The following is a 21,552-nucleotide window of genomic DNA, read 5'->3' on the forward strand; positions in this document are numbered from 1 at the left end:
GGAGCTGTTTTCTGAAGAGCTTTTCATAGTCAATTCTGTGGGGGCTGGGAGGCTGCGGCTGGGCATCATGGTTGCTGCTATCTTCCAAACTAATCCTTCAACAAACTGTGGCAAAAGATTCTCAAACTTCCCCTCTGCGCCCAGAAATTGGAGCTGAAGTCGAGGAGAATTGAGCTGGTTGGAAGGAGGGGAGGTGGAGGCTGGAGCCTGCAAGAGGCTGCTGTATTGACTTATAAGTAAGGACATCCTATAACCAGTCTTGGCAAAAGGCTCAACTGTGTGCAGAGTAGGGGGTTTCCTGGTTCTCACCCCGGACACCACTCTGCATTTGCTCTCTCTACCCAAACACCTAAGTCCTACTGTGTGTCTCTCTCCCTGTGGGAGCTGGGATGTGGGAGGATACTCCATAGAACATTACCCCTCTCCTTGAGCCTCGATTCTGAGTCTCCGCTCTGCCCACAGGATGGTCCAGGAACAGTGTTGTCACAACCAACTGGAGGAGCTGCACTGTGCCACAGGCATCAACCTGGCCAGCGAACCAGACGGCTGCGCCTCCCTCCACAACTACAACAGTAGCCTCGAGACCATCTTCATAAAGGTGAGCAAGGCAGACGACCACACAAGGCCACCATCCTCCCTGTGCTCCCTTCTTGTGACCCCTCAGGTGCCCTTCCCTTCTCATACAGCCGGTTTGCCTTACCAGCCAGATAAGGGTGAGATGGTAACAAGTCAGCTCCACCCTGGGGAAACAGGAGTCTGAGGATTACCATGTCTCGGTCTTGGTCTTCAGACAGAAGGCAGATAGTAGAGCAGGGGCTTTCTGGACCCTTCAAAATCCTCTCAGTTCAGGGTAGACACTGCCCTGGTGCCCAAGAGGCTCTCATGCTTCTCTGTTCCTCAGGTAAACTGAGGCTCTGAGCTCACACCAGACCCTCACTAGGGCCGCTAATACGTGGGATTCTGTAAGCACACTCTACAGGAAGGAAGACATTGGAGTCCAGAGGGGCCTACACTCCAGTGGCCCCTCCTTGTTGAGTACTCGGAGGGGCTTCTCCATCGAACATAAGCAGAATAAGCCGTGGGGTTTCTTTTCCTGAATGTTCCTGAGGCCCCGGGTCCGGGCTAGGTTGCAGAGTTCGCATTAGCTATGGAAGGCTCATGTGTGTGTCTGGGAACTGATGACGGTATCTCTAGGCTTGAACACAGATAGACTAATGGTCAGGGCCCACCTGCCCAGGAAGAAAGCCAGTCGTTCCCCTGAGTGACTTCCAGAAGCGTTGGTGATGATGGCTTCCGGTACAACACCCATCTCCCTCAGGAGGGTGGTAATGAAATCAGGGAGTGGAAATCTGATTATAGTCTGGATTCTTCGAGGGTGGGTAGAAGTATCAGCACATGGGCAGAGACTCTCATGGGTCCAGACTCTGCCTTGACAGCCATGGTCTCTCACAGCCATCAGGCCTTTTTGAGGGGCAGGGGAAGGCCCTGACACTGACATGGGGAGTGTCTTAGTCAGAGTTTCTATTCCTGCACAAACATCATGACCACGGAGCAAGCTGGGGAGGAAAAGGTTGATTCAGCTTACACTGCCACATTGCTGTTCATCACCAAAGGAAGTCAGGATTGGAACTCAAGCAGGTCAGGAAGCAGGAGGTGATGCAGAGGTCATAGAGGGATGTTACTTACTGGCTTGCTTCTGGCTTGCTCAGCTTGCTTCTTATATATTTGGTTGTGAGCCTAGCCTTTAACGGCTGAGCCATCTCTCCAGCCCAGCTTGTTTCTTATAGAATCCAAGACTACCAGCCCAGGGATGGCACTACCCACAAGGGATCCACCCACCCTTGATCACTAATTGAGAAAATGCCTTACAGCTGGATCTCATAGAGGCATTTCCTCAAGGGAGGCTCCTTTCTCTGTGATAACTCCAGCTTGTGTCAAGTGGACACACCAAGCCAGCCAGCACAGGGCGCTAATCAGGGCTAAAGTAGGTGGCTTGGTTAAGGGGTCTCAGCATTCAGGGCAGTCAGTGGCCACCTCCCTGGGTAGGGTTGGGTTCTGCTTATGTTATATGCCTGGCAGACAGCTCTGCCCTATCCCTAGACTTGAGGAAAGAGAGGTGTGACGTATTAGAACATTCTAGCAAGAGCGGGAACAGATTCCCCGGCTGACTTAATGAAATGTGTTTCTGGAAAAGATTACTCACAGAGGAGGGTGAGATCACTGGAGCTCTTTGCGGCCTCAGAATGAGTCGAACAGCAGGCAGGGAGCAGGTCCCTCAGCCTCGCAGGTGCTGCAGCAAAGCCTCTTGCTGGGGGCTTCCTGAAGAGCTCTTTGCTTTTAGAAGGACTGGCCCGTGGCTTTTTACGTGTGCCCCAGGATCTGGGTTAGGACACAGGTTCAACTTTTGGGATATAGGGTCTCCGTGAAAGGCAGTGACCGGGTCTCATGCCTTACTTGAGGCCTCGGGGCTCTTGCCCAAGCCTTGGGCTTGAGAGCCAAGTTCACCTATTCTTCTGGCAGAAAGATGAGACCTTGCAGACAGAGCAGGCCCTTGGAGCATTGGTCTTCTCTCTTCTCAAGATGGGTGGGCTGGGCTGGGGGTTGCTGGTCAGGAAAGGGAGGTCCAAAGGGTGTTGTTATCTCTGGATCTTATTGCTGTGAAAAGACACCATGACCACAGCAACTCTAATAAAGGAAAGTATTTAGTTGGGGATAATTTAGAGTTCAGAGGGTTATTAGTCCATTGTCATCATGGTGGAACGCAGGCAGACATGGTGCTGGAGAGGTAGCTGAAAGTTGCACATCTGGACTGGCAGGCAGCAGGAAGAGAGTGAGTGAGACACTGGGCCTAGCCCAGGCCTCTGGGACCTCAAAGCCCACCTGGAGTGACACACTTCCTTCAACAAAGCTGTACCTGCTCTGACAAAGCCACACCTCCTAATAGTGCCACTTCCTGTAGGCCTGAGGGGACCGTTTTCATTCACATCACCACAGCAGTCATGTGGGTGGGGAGGGAAGTGCAATCCTACTAGGTGCCAGGTCTTGTAGGTTACTTTCCAAACAGATGTAGGAGGCTTGGCGGGGCCTAGCGTGCTTTTCTACGTACTTCTGACATTTTGGTAAGTCACCCACATCAGATGTTTTCTTGCTGTCCTGAGAACACAGACAAGAGGGTTTCAGAGGTGTGTTCTTTCGCGGTCCCTTGTACAAACCCCTGATCCAGTCTGGAATCTTTCTGTTCATAGAGGTGCTGCCACTGTTGCATGCTGGGAAGGGCAGCCCAGGCCCGAGGCCAGACCTGTGAGCCCAACCTCATGATAAGCTACCAGTGTGGACTGGTATTCCGTGCCTGCTGCGTGAAGGGACAGGAGAATTCAGACTTTGTCAGAGGCGATGGTACGGACCTTCAGGACCCAGGTAACTCCTCTCCCTTCCAGCGTAGAGCAGTGTGTTAGTATTCTCCAGGGCGCGTGTGTCTGTGGCTTTCCTTTCTGGTGGGCACCATATTTCTAGATTCTACCAATCACAGATTAAAAATATTAGAGAAAAGGGGGCTGGGAAATGGCTCAGTGGGTAAAATGCTTGTGGTGCAAACATAAAAGCCTGAGTTTGGCTCCCCAGCACCCACAGACCAGCCACCCACAGCTAGGCAAAGCAGCATGCATCTTTAACCCAGGGCTTGGGGTGTAGAGCAGGTAGGAGGACCCTAGAGCTCAATGGACTGCCAGTCTAGCCGAATCAGCAGCGAGCCTCAGCTCAGTGACAAACCCTGTCTCAAAAAATAAGTTGAGAGCAGTAGAGGAAGACACTGGATGTTGATGTGTAACCTCTACATGTGCATGGATGGGTGTAACGCCTGTACACATGTGTGCATGATACATGCTCAAAGAAAATGTTGGAGAGAAATTAGTGAGTCCGTACTGGGTGTGTGCAGACATTTTTTTCTCGTCACTCCTTGAACAAAATAACTATTTAGATAGTGTTGATATCACATTAGGTATTAAAAGTCATCTAGAGATTACTTAAAGCTCACAGGAAGATGTGCATAGATTATAGACAGACATGGTATTCTGTGCTTATAAGAGTCTTGAATGTCTATGGATTTTTAAATTTAATTTATTTTTACTTTATATGTACAAATGATTTGTCTGCATTTGTGTCTCTGCACCGCATGCATGTGGTGTCTACCGAAGCCAGAAATAGGCACTGGATCTCGTGGAACTGTAGTTACAGGTGGTTGTGAGCTCCCATAGGTGCTGGGGCAAAACCTGGGTCCTCTGCAGGAGCAGTACACGCTCCTGAGCCATCTCTCCACCTCCTTGCCTGTGGGCTTTACTGCTTGCTCTCCAGGGCCCCCAGGACCAATCCCCATGGATACCAAAGAACAGCTGTGTAGAGAGAGCTGTGTGATTGGGCTTGGAGGGCTGGAGGGTGAGCCTCTGGGGCAACACTCCAGGGAAAAGCTGGCGTTACTGAAGGAGGCCCTTTGGCTGGAAGACTGCTCTTTCTCAGTCTCCATCTCCTAGGGCTTCCAGCTGTCTAAGTGAGATTCACTGAACATCCCGGAGGGACCGTCTGCTCATCTCAGAGTCCACTGATTTAAATACCACGCTCACGTCACCAAAGCTCCCTTCATAGTAACACCCCATCAAGTTGCCACATGAGGTTTACCATCCTGGCTGTGAGACAGGAAGAGTGCCAAGTTCTCTGCAGGAGGCTGGCTTCCTTCCACACCTCACTTTGCCCTGGTGATTGGTGGGCAATTGCCCTTTGATCTGATCGTCTCTTGAGGACCTTGATGTGTCAGATCATGTGACTTAGAGGAGAGAGGACTTGACTCTTTTTGAGTCTTGGCCTGTGTGGGCCCGGGGCTGGGGACATCTGTGTTCAAGTGGCAGGCTCTTCCTCAGAGTGGTGTGTGGGACCTCAGAAGCAGCTCCCAGAGATCTTGAAGCTGCAGTTAACCAGCTCTACCTGTCCCCATTGACTACAGCCAGATGTGCTTGAAGCCCTGAGGGGCATGGCTGTATGATGTTGGGATATCTCTTTGTGGTTTTTAATTTATATTCATGAGTATGAGTGTTTGCTGCATATATGTATCCCACGTGCCCTCCATGGTCGGAAGAGTTCTCTTAGAGGACAGGGAATTGGAGCCCCTGGAACTGGAATCACCATGGGTGATTCCGTGAGCCAACCGTGGGTGCTAGGAACTGAACCCAGGTCCTCTGCAAGAACATGTGTTTTTAACCCCTGAGTCATCCCTCTAGCCCCCACCTCCTGGTTCTTTAATCTGCTCGCTTACATTGTGAGCTCCTGAGTCATGTAGGAAGCCCTGAGAAGGCGCAGGCATCTGTGCACTACGCCTGCGGAGAATTTCATCTCATTCACATCTCTCGTGAGCTTTATACCCACAGGCTATGATAGCCAATTCAGGCTGTATTTTGGAAGAGCTTACCTGCCCCTTTAAGTGAAGGTACATTCACTACAGATGAACGAATGTGGCGTGCTCAGGTAGGCCTCCCCTCCGGTGCTGACAGGAGGAGTAGGTGCTCTCGTGATCTTGTTCTCATCTCTCTACCCCTAGCTAAGATTCCTGAGGAGGAGGAACAAGAAGACCCATACCTGAACGACCGCTGTCGAGGTGAGATGTTGAGACCTGTGGGAGCGCTTTGGTAGGTAGCTAAGAAAGCCCAGGGGATAGCGTTGACTTCTGCCGAGACTCAGCTGGAAAGTACTTCTGCTCTGTGGCACTGGGGGCCCTCTGTCTTTTCCACCCTGAGTGCTCAGAGATAGGGGTCTGTCAGAGACAGTGGCTTATGGAGGCAGGAGTGGTTTGAGCGCTCCAGTACCAGCAAGCCCCTGGGGTCTGTGGATGACGATGCTTCTCCAAGGTTGGGATGGCCCAGGGGATTAGCTATTTCTTATCTGTTTGTCCCTGGAGCCCCACTTGTCCCTTTAGAGTCCTGGTCTCCCAGGAGACCTTTTCACTTAAGTCAGAGTGGCTAATGCAGCTTTGCTTTTCCCGATTGAACTATTTTTCTTCAGGAACGTTGGCACATCTAACTGTTTCAGTTCCACTCAAGGGCTCACTCTGCGACTGGGTGTTTGTTATGGAGGCTGATTAATCACAAAATGATAGTCAGTTCAGGGTGTCAACCTGCACTGAGGCCAGGAGGGAGGGGAGGGGAAAGAGAGAGAAAAAGAGCTCCAGGAAGCTTGGAGTCCTCTCTGGGCCGCCACAGATGACTTTCTGGGAGAGTGACAGCCGGTTTTCACCTTAGGAGGATCCGTTAGCCAACATGTGTGCCCCTGGTAGCCAGCCGGGGAGTGGCAAAGGAAGCCCAAGTTGTCCCAGTGGGGTTACACTCAAAGCATGCCCTGTGTGAGTCACAGGGGAGGTGCCAGGCAGGAAGCGGCTGTACCCACAATTGTGGCAGCACCTGGGCATGGGCCAGCTGGTGGGAACGGGCAGCTGGAAATGCTGGAGAATCACAGGCCTCCAATAGGGCCTGGTGTCCAGGTGGAGCCTGGCCCCTCTAGGCCTCTTGTTGACAGTGAGCAGAATGCCTCTCCAGGTTCACTCTAACCACAGGCAGCACAAGTTCCCCGACTTGTCAGATCTCTGCTGCCTGCAGAGGCCCCAAAGACGCCCAGAACCGAGGCTTGGCAGTGTCCCAAGGACCACATGTGGCTGTAGCAAGGAGCCTGTTTTCTATGTCAGTGCACCCTGGGGGGGTCTCGGAAGGTCCCTCAGTGTGTTCACTAGTTCCCATGGGCTCTGGTTGCAGGTGGCGGGCCCTGTAAGCAGCAGTGCCGTGACACTGGGGATGAGGTCATCTGCTCTTGCTTTGTGGGCTACCAGCTGCAGTCGGATGGTGTCTCCTGTGAAGGTAACATCTGAGAGCTGGTCACTGTGCTTGAGAGTCTCTGCTGGAGGTCTGAGCAGGCCAGTGCGGCACAATCTTCGTCCCATTCCTGGAGCATAGCCAGGACCCGCTTGCAGGTTCTGCCTGGAGTTTAGGCTTGTGGACAAGGCTATCTTCCATACCAGTGTGGGGAAAGGGTGGCATCGGGGTTCACCTGGGTTCTGGATTCAGGATCTGCCATGAGGCCTTGGGTAGGTCTTTCTGCCTCTCCCCTTGTCTAAGAGATGGGGATGACGCTGCCTCTTTTGTGGGAGTCTTGTAGATGCTGATTCTAGGGTCTGGCCCTTACCCAAAGAGATCTGAAACCTAACAGGGCTTGATTTGGTGATGGCCCCTCTCCAGAGCTCTGGCCAGATGTGCCCACAGCAAGACTCAGCTCAGTTTGATTGGGCAACTTGATGAGTACAGGAAGTGAGATCCACCATGGCTTCTGGGACATTCCTTCTGCTCAAGCTTAAGGCTCACTTATTCTTGCTGGTTACTTCTGCATCACCTTAATCTCTCTAGATATCAATGAATGCATCACCGGCAGCCATAACTGCCGGCTGGGAGAATCCTGCATCAACACAGTGGGCTCTTTCCGCTGCCAGCGGGACAGCAGCTGTGGGACTGGCTATGAGCTCACAGAGGATAATAACTGCAAAGGTAAAGCTCACGTCCAAGTCTAAAAATTTCCCCTTCCCCAGCTGTGGGTATGGCATAGAGGGAAGGGCCCATTGGGCTCTGTGGTGCTGCCCCCATGTGGCCGCCTGGGGCATTGCAAGAGGGAGGTGGTCAGCCTCCTTGCAAGAAGTGCAAGAGGGCAAATGAAGGTCTGTGATGAGCAGGTTTACTTGGTGCTGAGTTAATGACACCGACACATTTGACTTAGAAAGCTCAGAGCCTGACCCGTGACAAACAAGTCCAGGGTCCTCACTTGTGTTTCCGTACAAACAAAACCAAACCAGGCTCTGTTGAAGACGTCAGCTAGCACAGGTCTTGTGTAAAAAATATTATGTGGGGTGACCCAAGAGCCAGACACCTTCCCTTGGATGCCAAGCCCTTGAGCAATCCCAGCTGCCCCACCCTGCGCTGCTCCCTGGCTGAGCCTCTGGACTCCAGAACCTGGGAGCCAGGCCAGCTGAATAGATACACTTGAACCTTTGGCAGCCGTGAACTTCCAGACAGGGCAATCCATCTTGTCCTATCTTGATGTAACTATTGTTAATATTTGGACTATGATGGAGACCTCAGGATGAAAAGAACGAAAGTCTGTGTTTGTTGTCGCTAAGATAATTGCTGTATGATCTAATCCAAACATACACTTCTGAATGAATGATAAGCCTGCCAGGAAAAATGCCTGCGCGATTTGTTAAATAACAAGAAAGTTTGCCTCATAAGTCGGGGACGGGTGGGGGGGTGTGTTTTTAAGACTTTAGCAATTTTTACACAGTTTGGTTCACCACGGGCCTTTTCGTAACACCCTCTCTGTTGAAATATTTGGGGTTATAGACTGAGAAATGAACTTTTTTTTTTTTTTTAAAGTACTTTCGTGTGATGTTGAAGTTTTGTGACACGCTTCTGGTCTGACTCTTGCTAACCATCTCCTTTTTTTATGACGCACCAGATATTGACGAGTGTGAGACTGGTATTCATAACTGCCCCCCCGATTTTATCTGTCAGAATACTCTGGGATCCTTCCGTTGCAGACCCAAGCTGCAGTGCAAGAGCGGCTTTATACAGGATGCTCTAGGCAACTGCATTGGTAAGACATGGCGCCATTAGTGGGGTTAGTCGGAGCATGGGACAACCAGCGTAGATCAGGGCTGGCAAGCTTCCTTAGAGCGGGCAGAGAGCAAATGCCATAAGCCTTGTGAACCATGTGGCCTGGGTCGCGGTGACTCATCGTGGGCAGTTACTGTCCAAAGGGCACGCAGCGTATGGACCCAGGTGGTGGGGTTGTGTCCCAATAAAACTTTATTTATAAAACTACTGGCAGGCTGGGTTTGGTCTAAGGCCTGGTCTAAGGGTCTAATCCCTGTGGTTTTGGTGAAGGAGTGTGGGTTTTAGAGTCAGAGGCTATTAGATTTGAGCTTGTCGTAAGAGTCCTTTCCTTCCTTGGAGCCTCAGGTGTTTGCCCTTGTAAGATGGGTGTGACTAACTTCTGGCTGAGGGGCTGGAGACACGGACGGGTACTTGTGATGAGAGACATCGTTTGAGGTGTGGTTGCTCCCTGCCACAGCCCCTTAGACCGTTGGAAATCGTTCCACAGGAAAATGGCTTCATAGAGACAGACTAGAGTGGTAGTCACCGGAGATGACCGGAGGGAGAGTTGGTGTTCAATGGAGACAGTTTCAGTCTGGAAGATGATGAGGCTCAAAGATGCGTGGGTTGAGATCAGAGGGGACCAGTATGTAAAGGAGCCGTGAGCTCAGTGTGACAATAAGAGGCCCGAGAAAGGCTGCGCAGGTAGGAGGGCCACCTGCCCCTCTGTCTTCTGTCCCTCTGTGCTGCACAGGAGGACCACCCTGCTGTTAGCATTTGAACCCAGCTCTGCTTTGTGGGCAGGGGCTTCTAAACCTTTCCTTTGAGACCAGAGAGTCCCACCTTCTAAACTGAGCTGCAGGTATTGGTGGTTGCAACCCTTTCCCCCTTTCAAAGGGAAAGACTAGATACTGCTGTGCTAGTTCCTATCTTATCTCTCCCCAGACTCTTACCTAGCCTTTCCTTTGAAACAGGATTGAAAGTTCATTTCACCTCTCCCTGTCTTACTGCCCCAGGTAGAACCTTTTTAGGCCAGGAGTTTCGCCCAAGCCCCACCCACACGGCCTGGGTCTTAGCTTAGTGGAGAAGTGTCTGAGCTGTGACTTGGCCCCTCGCCAGCCTCCTGAAGCCAGCCTCTCATCGCTCCACACACGTGCGGTAGGCAGGGTGGCTGTGACTCCCCTGGGGCAGGGAGGAAAGGGGGCCCTGCTGAGACTTGCAGCCTGCTCAGAGGGCTCTGTGGAGGCTGCATCAGCTGAGGGCAGAAAGCCTGACTCATGGCAGGACTGGCCCTGCTCTCCTCTGTGAGAAAGACTTTTACAGGTCTCAGCATGCCCCAGGTTTCCCTCCACAGAATGCAAGAGCAGAGATGCTTCATGAGCCATGTCTGCACCTTCGACCCCCACCAGATCAGATATAAACCCTGGGGGAGTCCAAGATGTTGGCCAGATCCTGTCACCTCTGTGTCACAGGTGACACAATCACCACAGTGACATCAAGGACCAGAGATGTTCAATGCAGAGTCCCCTAACTTGACATGGGGAGAGGTCTCCCTTTTTTACATACTGGTCACAACCAAGTTAATTTCTTCTAGAAATTACCTCTTCTATGGTAAAAGCCACGCATACCTGATTATAAATGAGAAACCATGGGCCAGCCTGTGGGTGGGTGGGGCCGCCCTTCTGGGCAATGCTTCCTTAGTTTGTTTTTTCATGGAAACAGGACCGGACTGCTCTGCCACTTTGTTTTTCCCCTCTTGACAATGTTTAGAAATCATTCTGTGTCAGTGTTTTTATTCCTGTCTAAAATAATAACTTTATCAGCAGAAATAGCTATCAGGAGACAGGCAGCATGAGGAAAGGGAAGAGTCAGGCACTGTGGAGCTCACCTCTCATCCCTGCAGAGTTTGAGGCAGGAGGAATACCTTCAGTGAGCTGAAGGCTAGTCTGGGCTCTGTAGGAATTAAAGTCCAACCTGGGCTACATGTTGAGACCCAGTTTCAGGAAACCAAACAATATAAAAATCAAAGATGGGGGCCATCTGGGAGAGAGCTGCAGGCTGTCCCTTCTCCTCTCTATGTATCCAAGGCTTACACCCCACACATTTCTACCTGTGCTCCCTTGACCTCCCAGAGCAGCTCCATCTATGGTGGGAAACAGTGACCCCAGGATCTGCCTTCCCCAAACTTCACTCCATTCCCATCCCTGTCTAGCACAGAAGACAAGAGGCCGGGCTTAGAAAGCTGAGGCCTTCTTCCTATAAAATGTAAATATCTTTTTTTAGAACTTTGAGGTTGATTCTTCAACACTGTGAGGAAGTGTTTTCTTTTTCTTTACTCTCTACCTCATGTTCCCTTTCTTCCTTCATTCCACGGTGAAGAGGAGGGAAGGGGTCAGGGCACTGTTTCCCATATGCTGGCCCACAGGTGTGCTTCCCATATGCTGGCCCACAGGTGTGCCTCCCATATGCTGGCCCACTGGTGTGCCTCCCATCCATATGCTGGCCCACAGGTGTGCTTCCCATGTGCTGGCCCACTGGTGTGCCTCCCATATGCTGGCCCACGGGTGTTGAGGTCTTCAAAGATCCTAGGGCCATCAAGGGTCCTAGTTTGTCTTAGAAGTGCTTGGTAAGACAAAGTGAGCTGAGAATGACAGCCGGAGAGCCTGCTCTTGTGCCATGGGAATCCCATTCGGGAAAGCATGCACCATGTCCCCAAACCCGCCTCTGGCCTTTCCTATCTATTCATCTTTGTTGATCCGCTTTTGATTTCAATTCATCCATCATCTGACTTTCGTGGAGCTCAGACAAGGGACTCTCTTCCTCCAGAGAGCAGACAGTCTCAAGTGATACCAGTGTTTGGATACGGTGTGAGAAATCACATCAGACAGGAGTACTCTGGGGCTGAGGGGGTCACTGCCAGCCACTGCACTCACCACTGACAACAGGCAGGAGTTGCCCGGCTTTGTGTAAAGGACTAGATAATGGATACCAACCTTCCTGCCATCTGGTTTCTGTCCTAATCACCCCACTCCTGGAGTGGTAATGCACAAAACAGCTGTAGGCCACATGTGAGGCAGCGCGACTGGCCGACTGCCAATAAAACTTTATTTACAAGAATGAGCAGCGGGCCAGGTTTGGCCAGAGGGACCGTGAGCAAGGCGTCTGGCGATTGTGAGGATGGATGCCAGGGATGTAGACTTGGGCTGCGTTGCCCTCTCTGCCCCCTGTGAGCCGGAGGAGAGGCTTGCCTGAGGCTGGCTCTCTCTAGGTTCGGGGTTCCCAGTGTAACACACAGACCATAATGCTGGCTCTGCCACCTGCAGGCTGACTGTTACAGTGGTAACAAGTGCGAGTCCCCTGTAAACCGAAGTGCCCCATTGTCTGTGCAGAGGCCCGTCCCAGGGATGGGAGGGGGGTCAGGTCTGGTTTTTAGACAGCCTGAGGAGGGTAGGGCTTGGCCAGCACAAAGCAGGTCCCAATTTCTCACTTCAGTTGTCAATCTTCTACCATTGTTCTTTCCTGCTGTCCCCCAGCCCCCGTGTGCTTTGTGTGAACTAGGAAGATCCTAGAGGTGAATTTCTGAGACTTAGGTCTTCTTAGATGGGCTTTAGGAAGAGGTTTGGTTTTGGTGTAGAATTGGAGCATAAGGAGCCAAGAGATGTGCACCCTAGTGTTCCTTGGTATTGGTACATGTTTGTGTGTGTCCATCAATGGTAAATGGCCAATGGTCCCTACACTAGAGTCGTGTCCTCTCGAGGTAGGAGACTCCACACGGGGAGTTCTAAATGGCCTGAGTCAAGTGGGTGGGATACAGGAAGGAGTTTTGGTGGTGATGCTAGCCAGGCACATGGCTGCCACAGTGACTCAGTGTGGGGCCATGGCTGCTTCAGGAGCTACATTACTGGGGCTTCCAAGGACTGGCCAGGTGAAGTAGACAGGGGCTAACCACCCACCAGAGGAACCTAGGGGCTCTCAGGCTGCTACAGAGAGAGGGATGCATACCTCTGTCTCCCTGGTACCACACTCAGGGAAGGAAGGGCCTTATGTACCTGTGTGGGTCAGATGCACACAGGAAAGCCAGGCTAGCAAGTGGTGAAGAAGATGGGGAAGTTGTGTTTAGGAGCTGGGGGAGGGGACAGGGAGGGACCTGAGGCGGCCTCGTCTTGTAGGGCAAAGGGGTCAGGGCCTGTTATTTTGTGACTTTGCTGAGAGAAGGGAAAGGCTCTTTTGAGGGTTCAGTGGCTGTATCCGTGGATAGTCTCTATGTGACCGTGCTGTGTCTCGTCTCTTTTCTCTGTAGATATCAATGAGTGTTTAAGTATCAGTGCCCCATGCCCTGTGGGGCAGACATGCATCAATACAGAGGGCTCCTATACATGTCAGAAGAATGTGCCCAACTGTGGCCGTGGATATCATCTCAACGAAGAGGGGACCCGCTGTGTTGGTTGGTATCTTGCACATGTGCACACGCGAACACACTTCTGAACTTTGACTGTCTGTCTCCAGCACATTCCTTCTCTTCTCTAGAAGGGAGAGTTGGTCACCAAAGTGAAGACATTCTGCCTGTCCGTCCACCCCATTGCCCCTCCCCAGGTGCAGGCCTTTCCCGTCTTGCCTGCACTGTTAACATAACACATAAGCACTTCTAGCCTTGGCTTCAGTTTGCCCAGTGTTCTAAGGCTACCTGGTCATAGCCCACGTGTGGCCGAGGATGGATGCTCACAATTCACTTCTCCTAAATTGGTCACAGCTAATCTGGATGACATAGGTCCTGCTACTCGCCAGAGGAGAGAGAACTATGGTGTGGTGTCTTGTTTATACCCACTACATGCCTGCTTCTGAGTAGGCCAGGGGAGTCATCTAGCCCAGATCCCTGCTTGGAAAGGGACCGTTTTCCCCACAACCCCCAGGCCATCTCAGCATCTCCCCTGCAGCCCTGGAAACTTCCTGCCTCACTGGAGATCAGTGCTGGCCTCTTGGAGGGTCAGCTACTATTCCAGATTGGGCCTGGGACATAGTAGGTTCTCTGTGAAGGTTGGGTTGGTGTGCACACTGAAAGGCTTTCAGCATGTCTTCCTTTCTTCTTTTTCTTCTTCACAAGACGTGGATGAGTGCTCACCACCAGCCGAGCCCTGTGGGAAGGGACACCACTGTTTGAACTCCCCCGGCAGCTTCCGCTGCGAGTGCAAGGCCGGGTACTATTTTGATGGCATCAGCAGGACCTGTGTGGGTATGTGATATCTTTCAGACCCAGGGGGTCCTGTCCGGGTTGATGCCACACAGGAGAACAGTCTGTGGCATCTAGGGTGACCACGTCCATCCCATCCTCACCTCAGGAGGTTCCGAGCGTAGGCAGTCCCAGGTTGAAGACCATCAGTCAGAAGACATTGTCTCACTGCAGCTCTGCTACCACCTTGGTGTCTGACCACCAGCAGGGCTCTAGGGTTCTCAGCCTGCTTCCTTGTGGAATGGGCGTTGTGTTTGACCCCAGCCCGAGGGTTTCCAAGACTCCAGCCCACGTCTGCAGCTGGCAAGACATTAGTGATGTCTCAGATTTGGTGTAGACCTTCAGGGCCCAGGGGCTTGGGATGCCCAGCTCCCAATGGAGTCAGAACAAAAGGTGGCCAGCTGTGGAGTCAGATCCTACCCAGCTAGCATTTGCAGATACCAAACCAGGATACTCAATGGAGACTAAGAATTGCCCCATACTCCCAGCAGATCCCTGCAGACTCTCCTGGGGGCAGGGCTGGCAGAAGGGCATCTGTCCAGCTTCGCCACATTAGTCAGAACACAGGGCTTCTCACAGACAGTCAAGAGAGACCTTAACCCTTCCCCCTGAGACACGAAAGGAGCTGGGGATGAAGGGCTATGAACTGCTGCCATTGGCAGGAGGGTGGGACGTGGCGTCACTCCAGGGGACATGCTCTGAGCTGACTGCCCCTCTGTTTCAGATATCAACGAGTGCCAGCGCTATCCTGGGCGCCTGTGTGGCCACAAGTGTGAGAACACGCCAGGCTCCTACCACTGCAGCTGCTCTGCGGGCTTCCGGCTGTCTGTGGACGGCCGGTCTTGTGAAGGTGAGGGTGGGTCACGGAGCAGGCCAGCCATCAACGTCTCTCCTCTGCTCACAGATTCATTTGGGGTTTCCTAGGCGGGTGTTTTTAAAGACGCTAGAATTCCTACCCTAGGGATATGATTGTAAGCCAGTGGCAGCCATGCTGAAACTCGGCCAGTATCCCTGGCAGGGCTTGGTTAGTCATTAGGGGTCATGAGTCTTGCTGTGCATAGATAACAGAGTGTCTTGTATCATCAGCTGTGATTATAATTTCTGGCTGTGCTTAGGCATCTGAGCCTTGCGCTTACGTAATACTGAGGATACGGTGCTGAAGCCTGGCCAGCCTTAAGCTTATGTACTGTGGGGTAGCAAGATGTGGCTCCAGTGTCGGGGAGTATGCCTGTGATGTGATAGAAAACCACAGTGCACGTAGATTGAGCAGATAACCTGGCCAGGCATGTGGGGGCTACAGATAGGAAACGCTGGCTGAGAGGCCAATGGTCTACCCCTCCTACCCTCGGAAACACCAAGATGGCAAGATTTTTCTCTCCCAGATGCATGGTGACTATTTTAAACCTTTCTGGCCAGTCTGTAGACAGTACCCCACTTTGCTGTGGGAACAGAAAAGCAGACATAGGTCCTGGCCAAATGTGTTTGTAGCTCTGTGCCAATAAAACTTTATTTACAAAAACAAATGGTGGGCCAAACCTGTCCTGGAGCTCGCTCTAGGTGAAGAGACTTGGTGACCAATAGCTGGGTTGCCGAGTAGCCCCTAAGTCCAGAGATTTAGAAATATCATCCCACCTACTTCACCATCTTGGAGACGAAGTAGAGAGAGCAGGGGAGATTTTCATTGAAAGCTAGAAGGGACTGGTCCTGATGGGACACATGCTGAGCCTGTGCCTGGTGGGGACCAGATTGAAAAGAGCCAAACCTGGAGGCTGTCACTGCCTTCGTACCAGGAGATGGTGTGGCTTCACAGAGGCAGTAGCAGGAGTGGAGAGATTTCAGATTTCTCAGCTACTGTGGGCTGGAGTAGAAGTCCCTCTCTCTGGGCATCTCAGTCTTCCAACTTCAACAGGGAGGTGATAAAGGAACACTCTCCGTGTTCTCAGTCAGGTCTGCCATGGAGGCAGGGGCCTGACCTCCAGCCCCGGGAACCTCTTCTCTTGTAGACGTGAACGAGTGCCTTAACAGCCCTTGCAGCCAGGAGTGTGCTAACGTCTATGGCTCCTACCAGTGCTACTGCCGACGAGGTTATCAGCTCAGTGACGTGGACGGGGTCACCTGCGAAGGTGAGGGCACCCTGTGTACTGTGGGGAGCACCCTGGCCTGGCTACCAAACAGCGGCATTTCAGAGTCCATGGCAAGAGCCTGCCAGGATGTTTCCCGTTTGCTCCCACGGAGGCTGGGCTGGCTCCCAGCTTTCCCTCTGAAGAGCTTGAGGAGCTTTTACTGGGGTTGAGAGATTAGGAAGAGAGCAAACAAGTCCATGGAGTGCTCTCAAACACACACACCATGGCTGCAGCCCCTCAGTGTGTTGACACTCTGGTAACAGAACACAGGGCTCAACATTACATGTGACTGACTGAGAGGCGAAGGGCAAGCCGAGAGCCACCTAACCCCTGAGACCCAGCTCTGCTCTGTCCTGAGCTCCACCCTCACTACACCTGACTGTCATCTTCTCTGTCAGAGGTAATGTTTCCTCCTTGGATTGTTGAACAGTCCAGCCAGATGACAGTTCAAGAGTAACTGGGAGCTTCAAGGGCAAATATTCTGATACCATAACAGTGCTGTGTGTGTACATGTGCCCATGAGTGTGTGTGTGTGTGTGTGTGTGTGTGCGCGCGCGCGCGCGCGCGCTCTTGCATGTGTGCACGTAGGGTCTTAGGATCCAACCTAGCGTCTTGCTCAGCAGATGCTATTCCACTAAGCGCTGACCCCAAACCTGAAGCCTTTTGAGTATCCGGCAACTCCACAGTGCAAACTCCTATGCCCTGAGTCATAGTTCAAACTCAGGTGCACTGAAAAGACTGTCTAGAAATTCCTTTAGTCTGTGTGGATAAAACAGATGGGTTTGGGGGGTTAGACTTGACTCCCATCCCCAAGATACCTTATTATACAAGTGGCAATATTCCAAAATATTTGAGACATTTCTGGTCCCAAGCGTTTCCGATCAGGGAGACTGAGCCTGCATTTCCTTGTGATGTGCAGTGAGCTTTGTTTGTATGATTGGCTGGTGGGCTGGTTTTGGTTCTTTAGCAAACTCCTCTTCATTCCCTTTCTTTGTGCGTACTTCACACCATGAAACTACTAACTATCCCTGGACTAGTCCTCCCCACTCCCTGGGCCTCAGTGTCCCCTCCTATAACGATGGTTCTGTGACCCTGAGGCCTCTTCCTGGCTTGCCCTCTCCAGCCCAGCCCTGCCTCCTAGGCTTCCCCGTAGCCCAGCGTGGCTGTGGCGGTGGACCAAAGCTAGATGCTGACTCTAACTGTGCTGTTGTAGATATTGATGAGTGTGCCCTGCCCACGGGGGGTCACATCTGCTCCTACCGCTGCATCAACATCCCGGGAAGCTTCCAGTGCAGCTGTCCCTCATCCGGCTACAGGCTAGCTCCCAATGGTCGTAACTGCCAAGGTGAGTGAGGCAGAGTCTCTGCGTTGGTGTCGCCCAGGGCTGTTACGAGTTCCACAGTGTTGGGGGAGAGATGTGCTTCCCGGGTGTAGGGACTGCATCACAGATGGGAATGTATTCAGGGAGTAGGGAAAGGTGTTCTGGTCTCCCATACACAACATCTAGCCTGTCCTCAGGGCTGTCCGGGCTCTGTGGAGGTCCTATCAGGTACCCAAGCCCTCCTTCCAGTCTGTCCTTGTCCACCCTTGGAAGAGTGACCCAGGGACCCCGTCCTCAGCTTAGTCTAGTTGTGCAGCCTCTGACCCAGTCATTGGACAGACAGGCTATGAACCAAGTCCTGGGTCATCGAGGTGAGCAGATACCAGTTGCCTCTGTGCCTGTCTGGTAAGAGAACCCTGAGGTCTCTGTGTTTGGGGACTCTGGTGGTTGTTGAGTGTTTAGTGGGGTTGGGTCAGCCCTGGCATAGGCTCAGTGATGAAAGCTGGTAGTATCTGTCCGTATCTGCTTCCCCGTTTCTAAGAACCTACTGGGTTCCCCTGCATTCCGTGATCCTCCATTTGGTTACTGGGAGTGCTGAAGACGAGCTTGTGAACAAATGATCCTGTGTGTGCGCCCTGGCTCACGCCAGGAGCTGCTCAAGGAGATCACAGGCAAAGCTGTCCAACCCCTTCCTCTATGAGCTGGAGATCCAGAGGCTCCAGAGGCTCCAGAGACTCCTAGGTCCTGCACATGAAGATGGTCTTTTTAGTAACCCATGCACGTTTCGGGTGCAGAGACTGACAGTGACCACCCAAGCTAGCCAAGTGCTGAACACCAGGTTTAGTGAAAGAGACTGGTTTGGCAATGGTGGGGGTGGGGCTGCTATAGAGGAAGATACCTGATGCTCTACACATGCATACGTACCCCCCCATACATGGATTGCATGCATATTCCCCTGAACATCCCCCCACACACACACACAGGCACACACTTGCCTACCACCTACAACAACAAAGAAAGTGGCCGGCCAAAGGCAGGGCCTGTGGCGTTCTCTGGAAGGGACACACTCAGCTTCTCTGTGGTTGGACCGGACCTTTTCCCCACCACAGTCCTGCTTTCAGCTCTTCTGGCCCAGCTCCCTCACCACAGCCTGGAGTCCTGCCCAGAAACAGCAAAAACACATTACTGGGCTGGTGAGACGGCTCATTGGATGAGGCCCTTGCTGCCAAGCCTAACGATCCTGAGTTCAATCCCTAGGACCCACACGGTGGAAAGAGTGAACAGGCTCAGGTCAGTTGTCCTCTGACCTCCACACACATGCTGTGCCACTTACCCTCCAAATAAAAATGTAGAAATACCACAGGCCCACATTCCTGAGCCGAGCTCTCTGAGATTGGTAAGGCCTGCTTTTGCCAGTGTTACTCAGTCATGTGATACTTCTTAACAGCTGCCTCCTAGGCTCAGTGATATCTCTGAACCCCAGCAGTTGGAATGTCACAGAAGGGGCTCCCCCACCTCTAGAAGCTGCAGGCCCTGTAGCAGGACCTCCAGGCCTGTCGAGCCACTTTAGTCACTACCCAAGACAAATTGCATGGTTCCTGTAGGTCTTGTTTCCTCACCTTTGATGTGGGCCCAGAGGTTCTGACCCTCCCTGCCCTACTAGATGGAGCCAGTCACGCCTGAGGTCCAGGTGGCGTTCTTTGAGAACCATGGGAAGGTGCTAGATGGTTGGAACACCAGATTCTGGTGCCCACCTACCCGGTTCAAAGCTTGGCTCTGTCACTTATAGAATGTGTGACTGTGGTGTGGCAGGCTCCTTCAGCCTGGGGAGCCTTCCCTAAGACAAGGATTGTAACAACACATTCCAGGCAGTGCTTATAGGACCTCACATGGCGTCTGCTCTTGTTACACACACACACCCCCTCCGGGGATTGTGGTCTGGTAACTCTCGGTGCCTGGTAAACAGAAGATCCTGCACTAGATGCTACTCCCACAGAGGGAAAGTGTGTCAGTGCAGTTTGTGTGGGTGGGGATGCTTTTCATGGCTTAACCTATACCATGCTGCCTCTGGGTCTCTGCAGACATTGACGAGTGTGTGACCGGTATCCACAACTGTTCCATCAACGAGACCTGCTTCAACATCCAGGGCAGCTTCCGCTGTCTATCCTTCGAGTGCCCTGAGAACTATCGCCGCTCTGCAGACACGTAAGTCCCTGGGACCCGCTGTCCTCTGTCTGGGTTGGGCTACCTAAAGGTCCAGCTCTGGGCATGAGCATGTGTTTCACAAGCTGTGACTTTCATGGTCTCCTATTGGGCCATAAGAACCTGCTGGTTCTTGGTTCTCAGGCCCCTGGGGGCCAGTGAGACTCTCGGGAGGCCATGGGTGTGACTGCAGATGAGTCTTGGCTGTGGCCGTCATTGAGATAGGCCCCAGTGTCTTCATCTGTAACGTGAATATGTGCAAATGTGCTGACACGGATGAGCCGGTGGCAATGCCATCTCGAAGTCTCGGCCAAACCCTAGTACTCAAGGAGACTTTCTAAGACATCTGCATTCCATCCAGCTGAGTGATGTGTGGGGACAGCTTGGCGTATCCTGTATCCTATACTTGAAACTGTGTGGCCACGTGCCCTTATAAGCTCTGATCATCGTGGTGACATCTCTGGTGTCCCTGGGGCCTTAGGACTCCCAGGCCATGATTCTCACAGCAACCACTGTCATTTGAGTCCACCCAGAGAAGCTCATTTTCTTGCTTCGGGAAAAGCCCCACTCTAGAGTGTGTTCCAAGAGTGTGGACTGATAACCTCTTCCACAGCACGGAAATGCTCAAAGCAATTATGTGGCCAGACAGCCTGTGTTTTCTACCTCTTGTGCTTGTCTTTGGCTCTTGGCCAGCCATCCCTCCTGCTCAAGGGCCATTGTTTCCTTTCGATGATGATTCAGACTCCGATATTCAACACATGACCTTGGGGATAGCTCTTTCTGCTGTAGGTTTTGTCTAACTTCTAGCTTGTTTTGTTTACCTGGGCAGCCCGAGTTCTTTCAGACCTTGGGCTGCTTGCTTAGCACCCTGCTGGCATCCCCAGGCATGTTTTTAATCTACTTGCCAACCAATCTCCTTCCTGTGATGATGCTAACCTGCGATCCCAACAGTAGGAAGCAGAGGCAGGTGGATCACCAGCTTGAGGATAGCCTGGGCTCTATATTGAGACTCCTATCTCAGCAACACCCAATGACTTGTTTCTTTCTGTGTCTGGGTGAGGGGGAAGCTACTCTTGAGTTTGCAAATGTGTCAGATCCCTAAAAGTGTTCGAGTTACGCAATAGTCTGGCTGCAGTGACAAAGCTGCCCTGAGTCACTAAGAAAGCTATGCACCCTTGGTCTAAGACTGTGTTCTGCTTCCCATTATAAATGCGTGGGTTTGAGGATTCCAGAAGCCAGGCTGTGGTTGCAACGGCAACGTCTAACTCCTGTGCAGCCAGCCATCAGGCTGAAAGAGGAGGTTGTCCTGCTGGGGTCAGGATATACAAGTCCACGAGTAGGCAGCTTGACCTTGCTTACTGAGTTTATTGTTAAGGTTAGCAAAACCCAAGTGCTGGCGGGCTGACTGTATACAGGCTCCTGGATGAACATTAGCCCATGGATGCCCTACCCCTTGGGCTAGCTTCTAGGAGCACATGTCAGACAGCGAACAGAGGGAGGATGCTACGAGAATGGAGAGAGGCCAGCCTGGTGGAGACAGGTGGGCAAGTAGGATGGTATTGGCCAGGTTTGAATTAAGGTCATTGGGAGCTGAATTGTGCAATGGGGGGATTGGGAAGCTGCACACTCTGAAATATAGAGTGTTCTTGGGATACCTGGGGTGCATTTCCTTCCAGGGTGGGGTTAGCATGCCAGGTCTCAGCCTTCCTGTCCCACTGCTTCTGTGTTCACCATAAAAACAGGCCAGATGTGGACACAGGGCTGAGGGGGTCACAGACTGATGCTTCAACCCTGGGAAGATGGCTTTCTATCAGTGATACTTTCTGTCCTTGTCTGTGTGTCACCAAGAGCCTCAACAGAGGCTATGGTGGAGAGTGGGGGTGGGGAGGTGGAGCCCTATGTAGTAAGGATTTGGGGGAGGTCCAAGTGAGCCTCCTTGGGAGTGCTTTTCTTCCAAGTAAGGACCAAGCCTTAGGGAGAGGCTGTGACTGACATTCTGGAAAGATCGCA

The 21,552-nt window shown here is 52.2% G+C and overlaps 1 protein-coding gene across 2 annotated transcripts in view; it reads left to right on the top strand.

Annotated features, from left to right (window-relative positions):
• Fbln1 (fibulin 1) overlaps positions 1–21,552 on the top strand; it is a 79,222-nt gene that overhangs the window by 17,559 nt on the left and 40,111 nt on the right. For both annotated transcript variants that reach the window (NM_001127547.1, XM_087557500.1), the window contains 12 exon segments: positions 463–598; positions 3,246–3,417; positions 5,585–5,641; positions 6,789–6,890; positions 7,434–7,571; positions 8,533–8,670; positions 12,970–13,113; positions 13,771–13,899; positions 14,621–14,746; positions 15,900–16,019; positions 17,233–17,364; positions 19,422–19,545. In NM_001127547.1, the coding sequence (NP_001121019.1) occupies positions 463–598; positions 3,246–3,417; positions 5,585–5,641; positions 6,789–6,890; positions 7,434–7,571; positions 8,533–8,670; positions 12,970–13,113; positions 13,771–13,899; positions 14,621–14,746; positions 15,900–16,019; positions 17,233–17,364; positions 19,422–19,545 (1,518 nt within the window).

The sequence above is a fragment of the Rattus norvegicus genome, chromosome 7 (assembly GCF_021556685.1).
Source record: "Rattus norvegicus strain SHRSP/BbbUtx chromosome 7, alternate assembly SHRSP_T2T, whole genome shotgun sequence".
In the NCBI taxonomy this organism is placed as follows: Eukaryota; Metazoa; Chordata; class Mammalia; order Rodentia; family Muridae; genus Rattus; species Rattus norvegicus.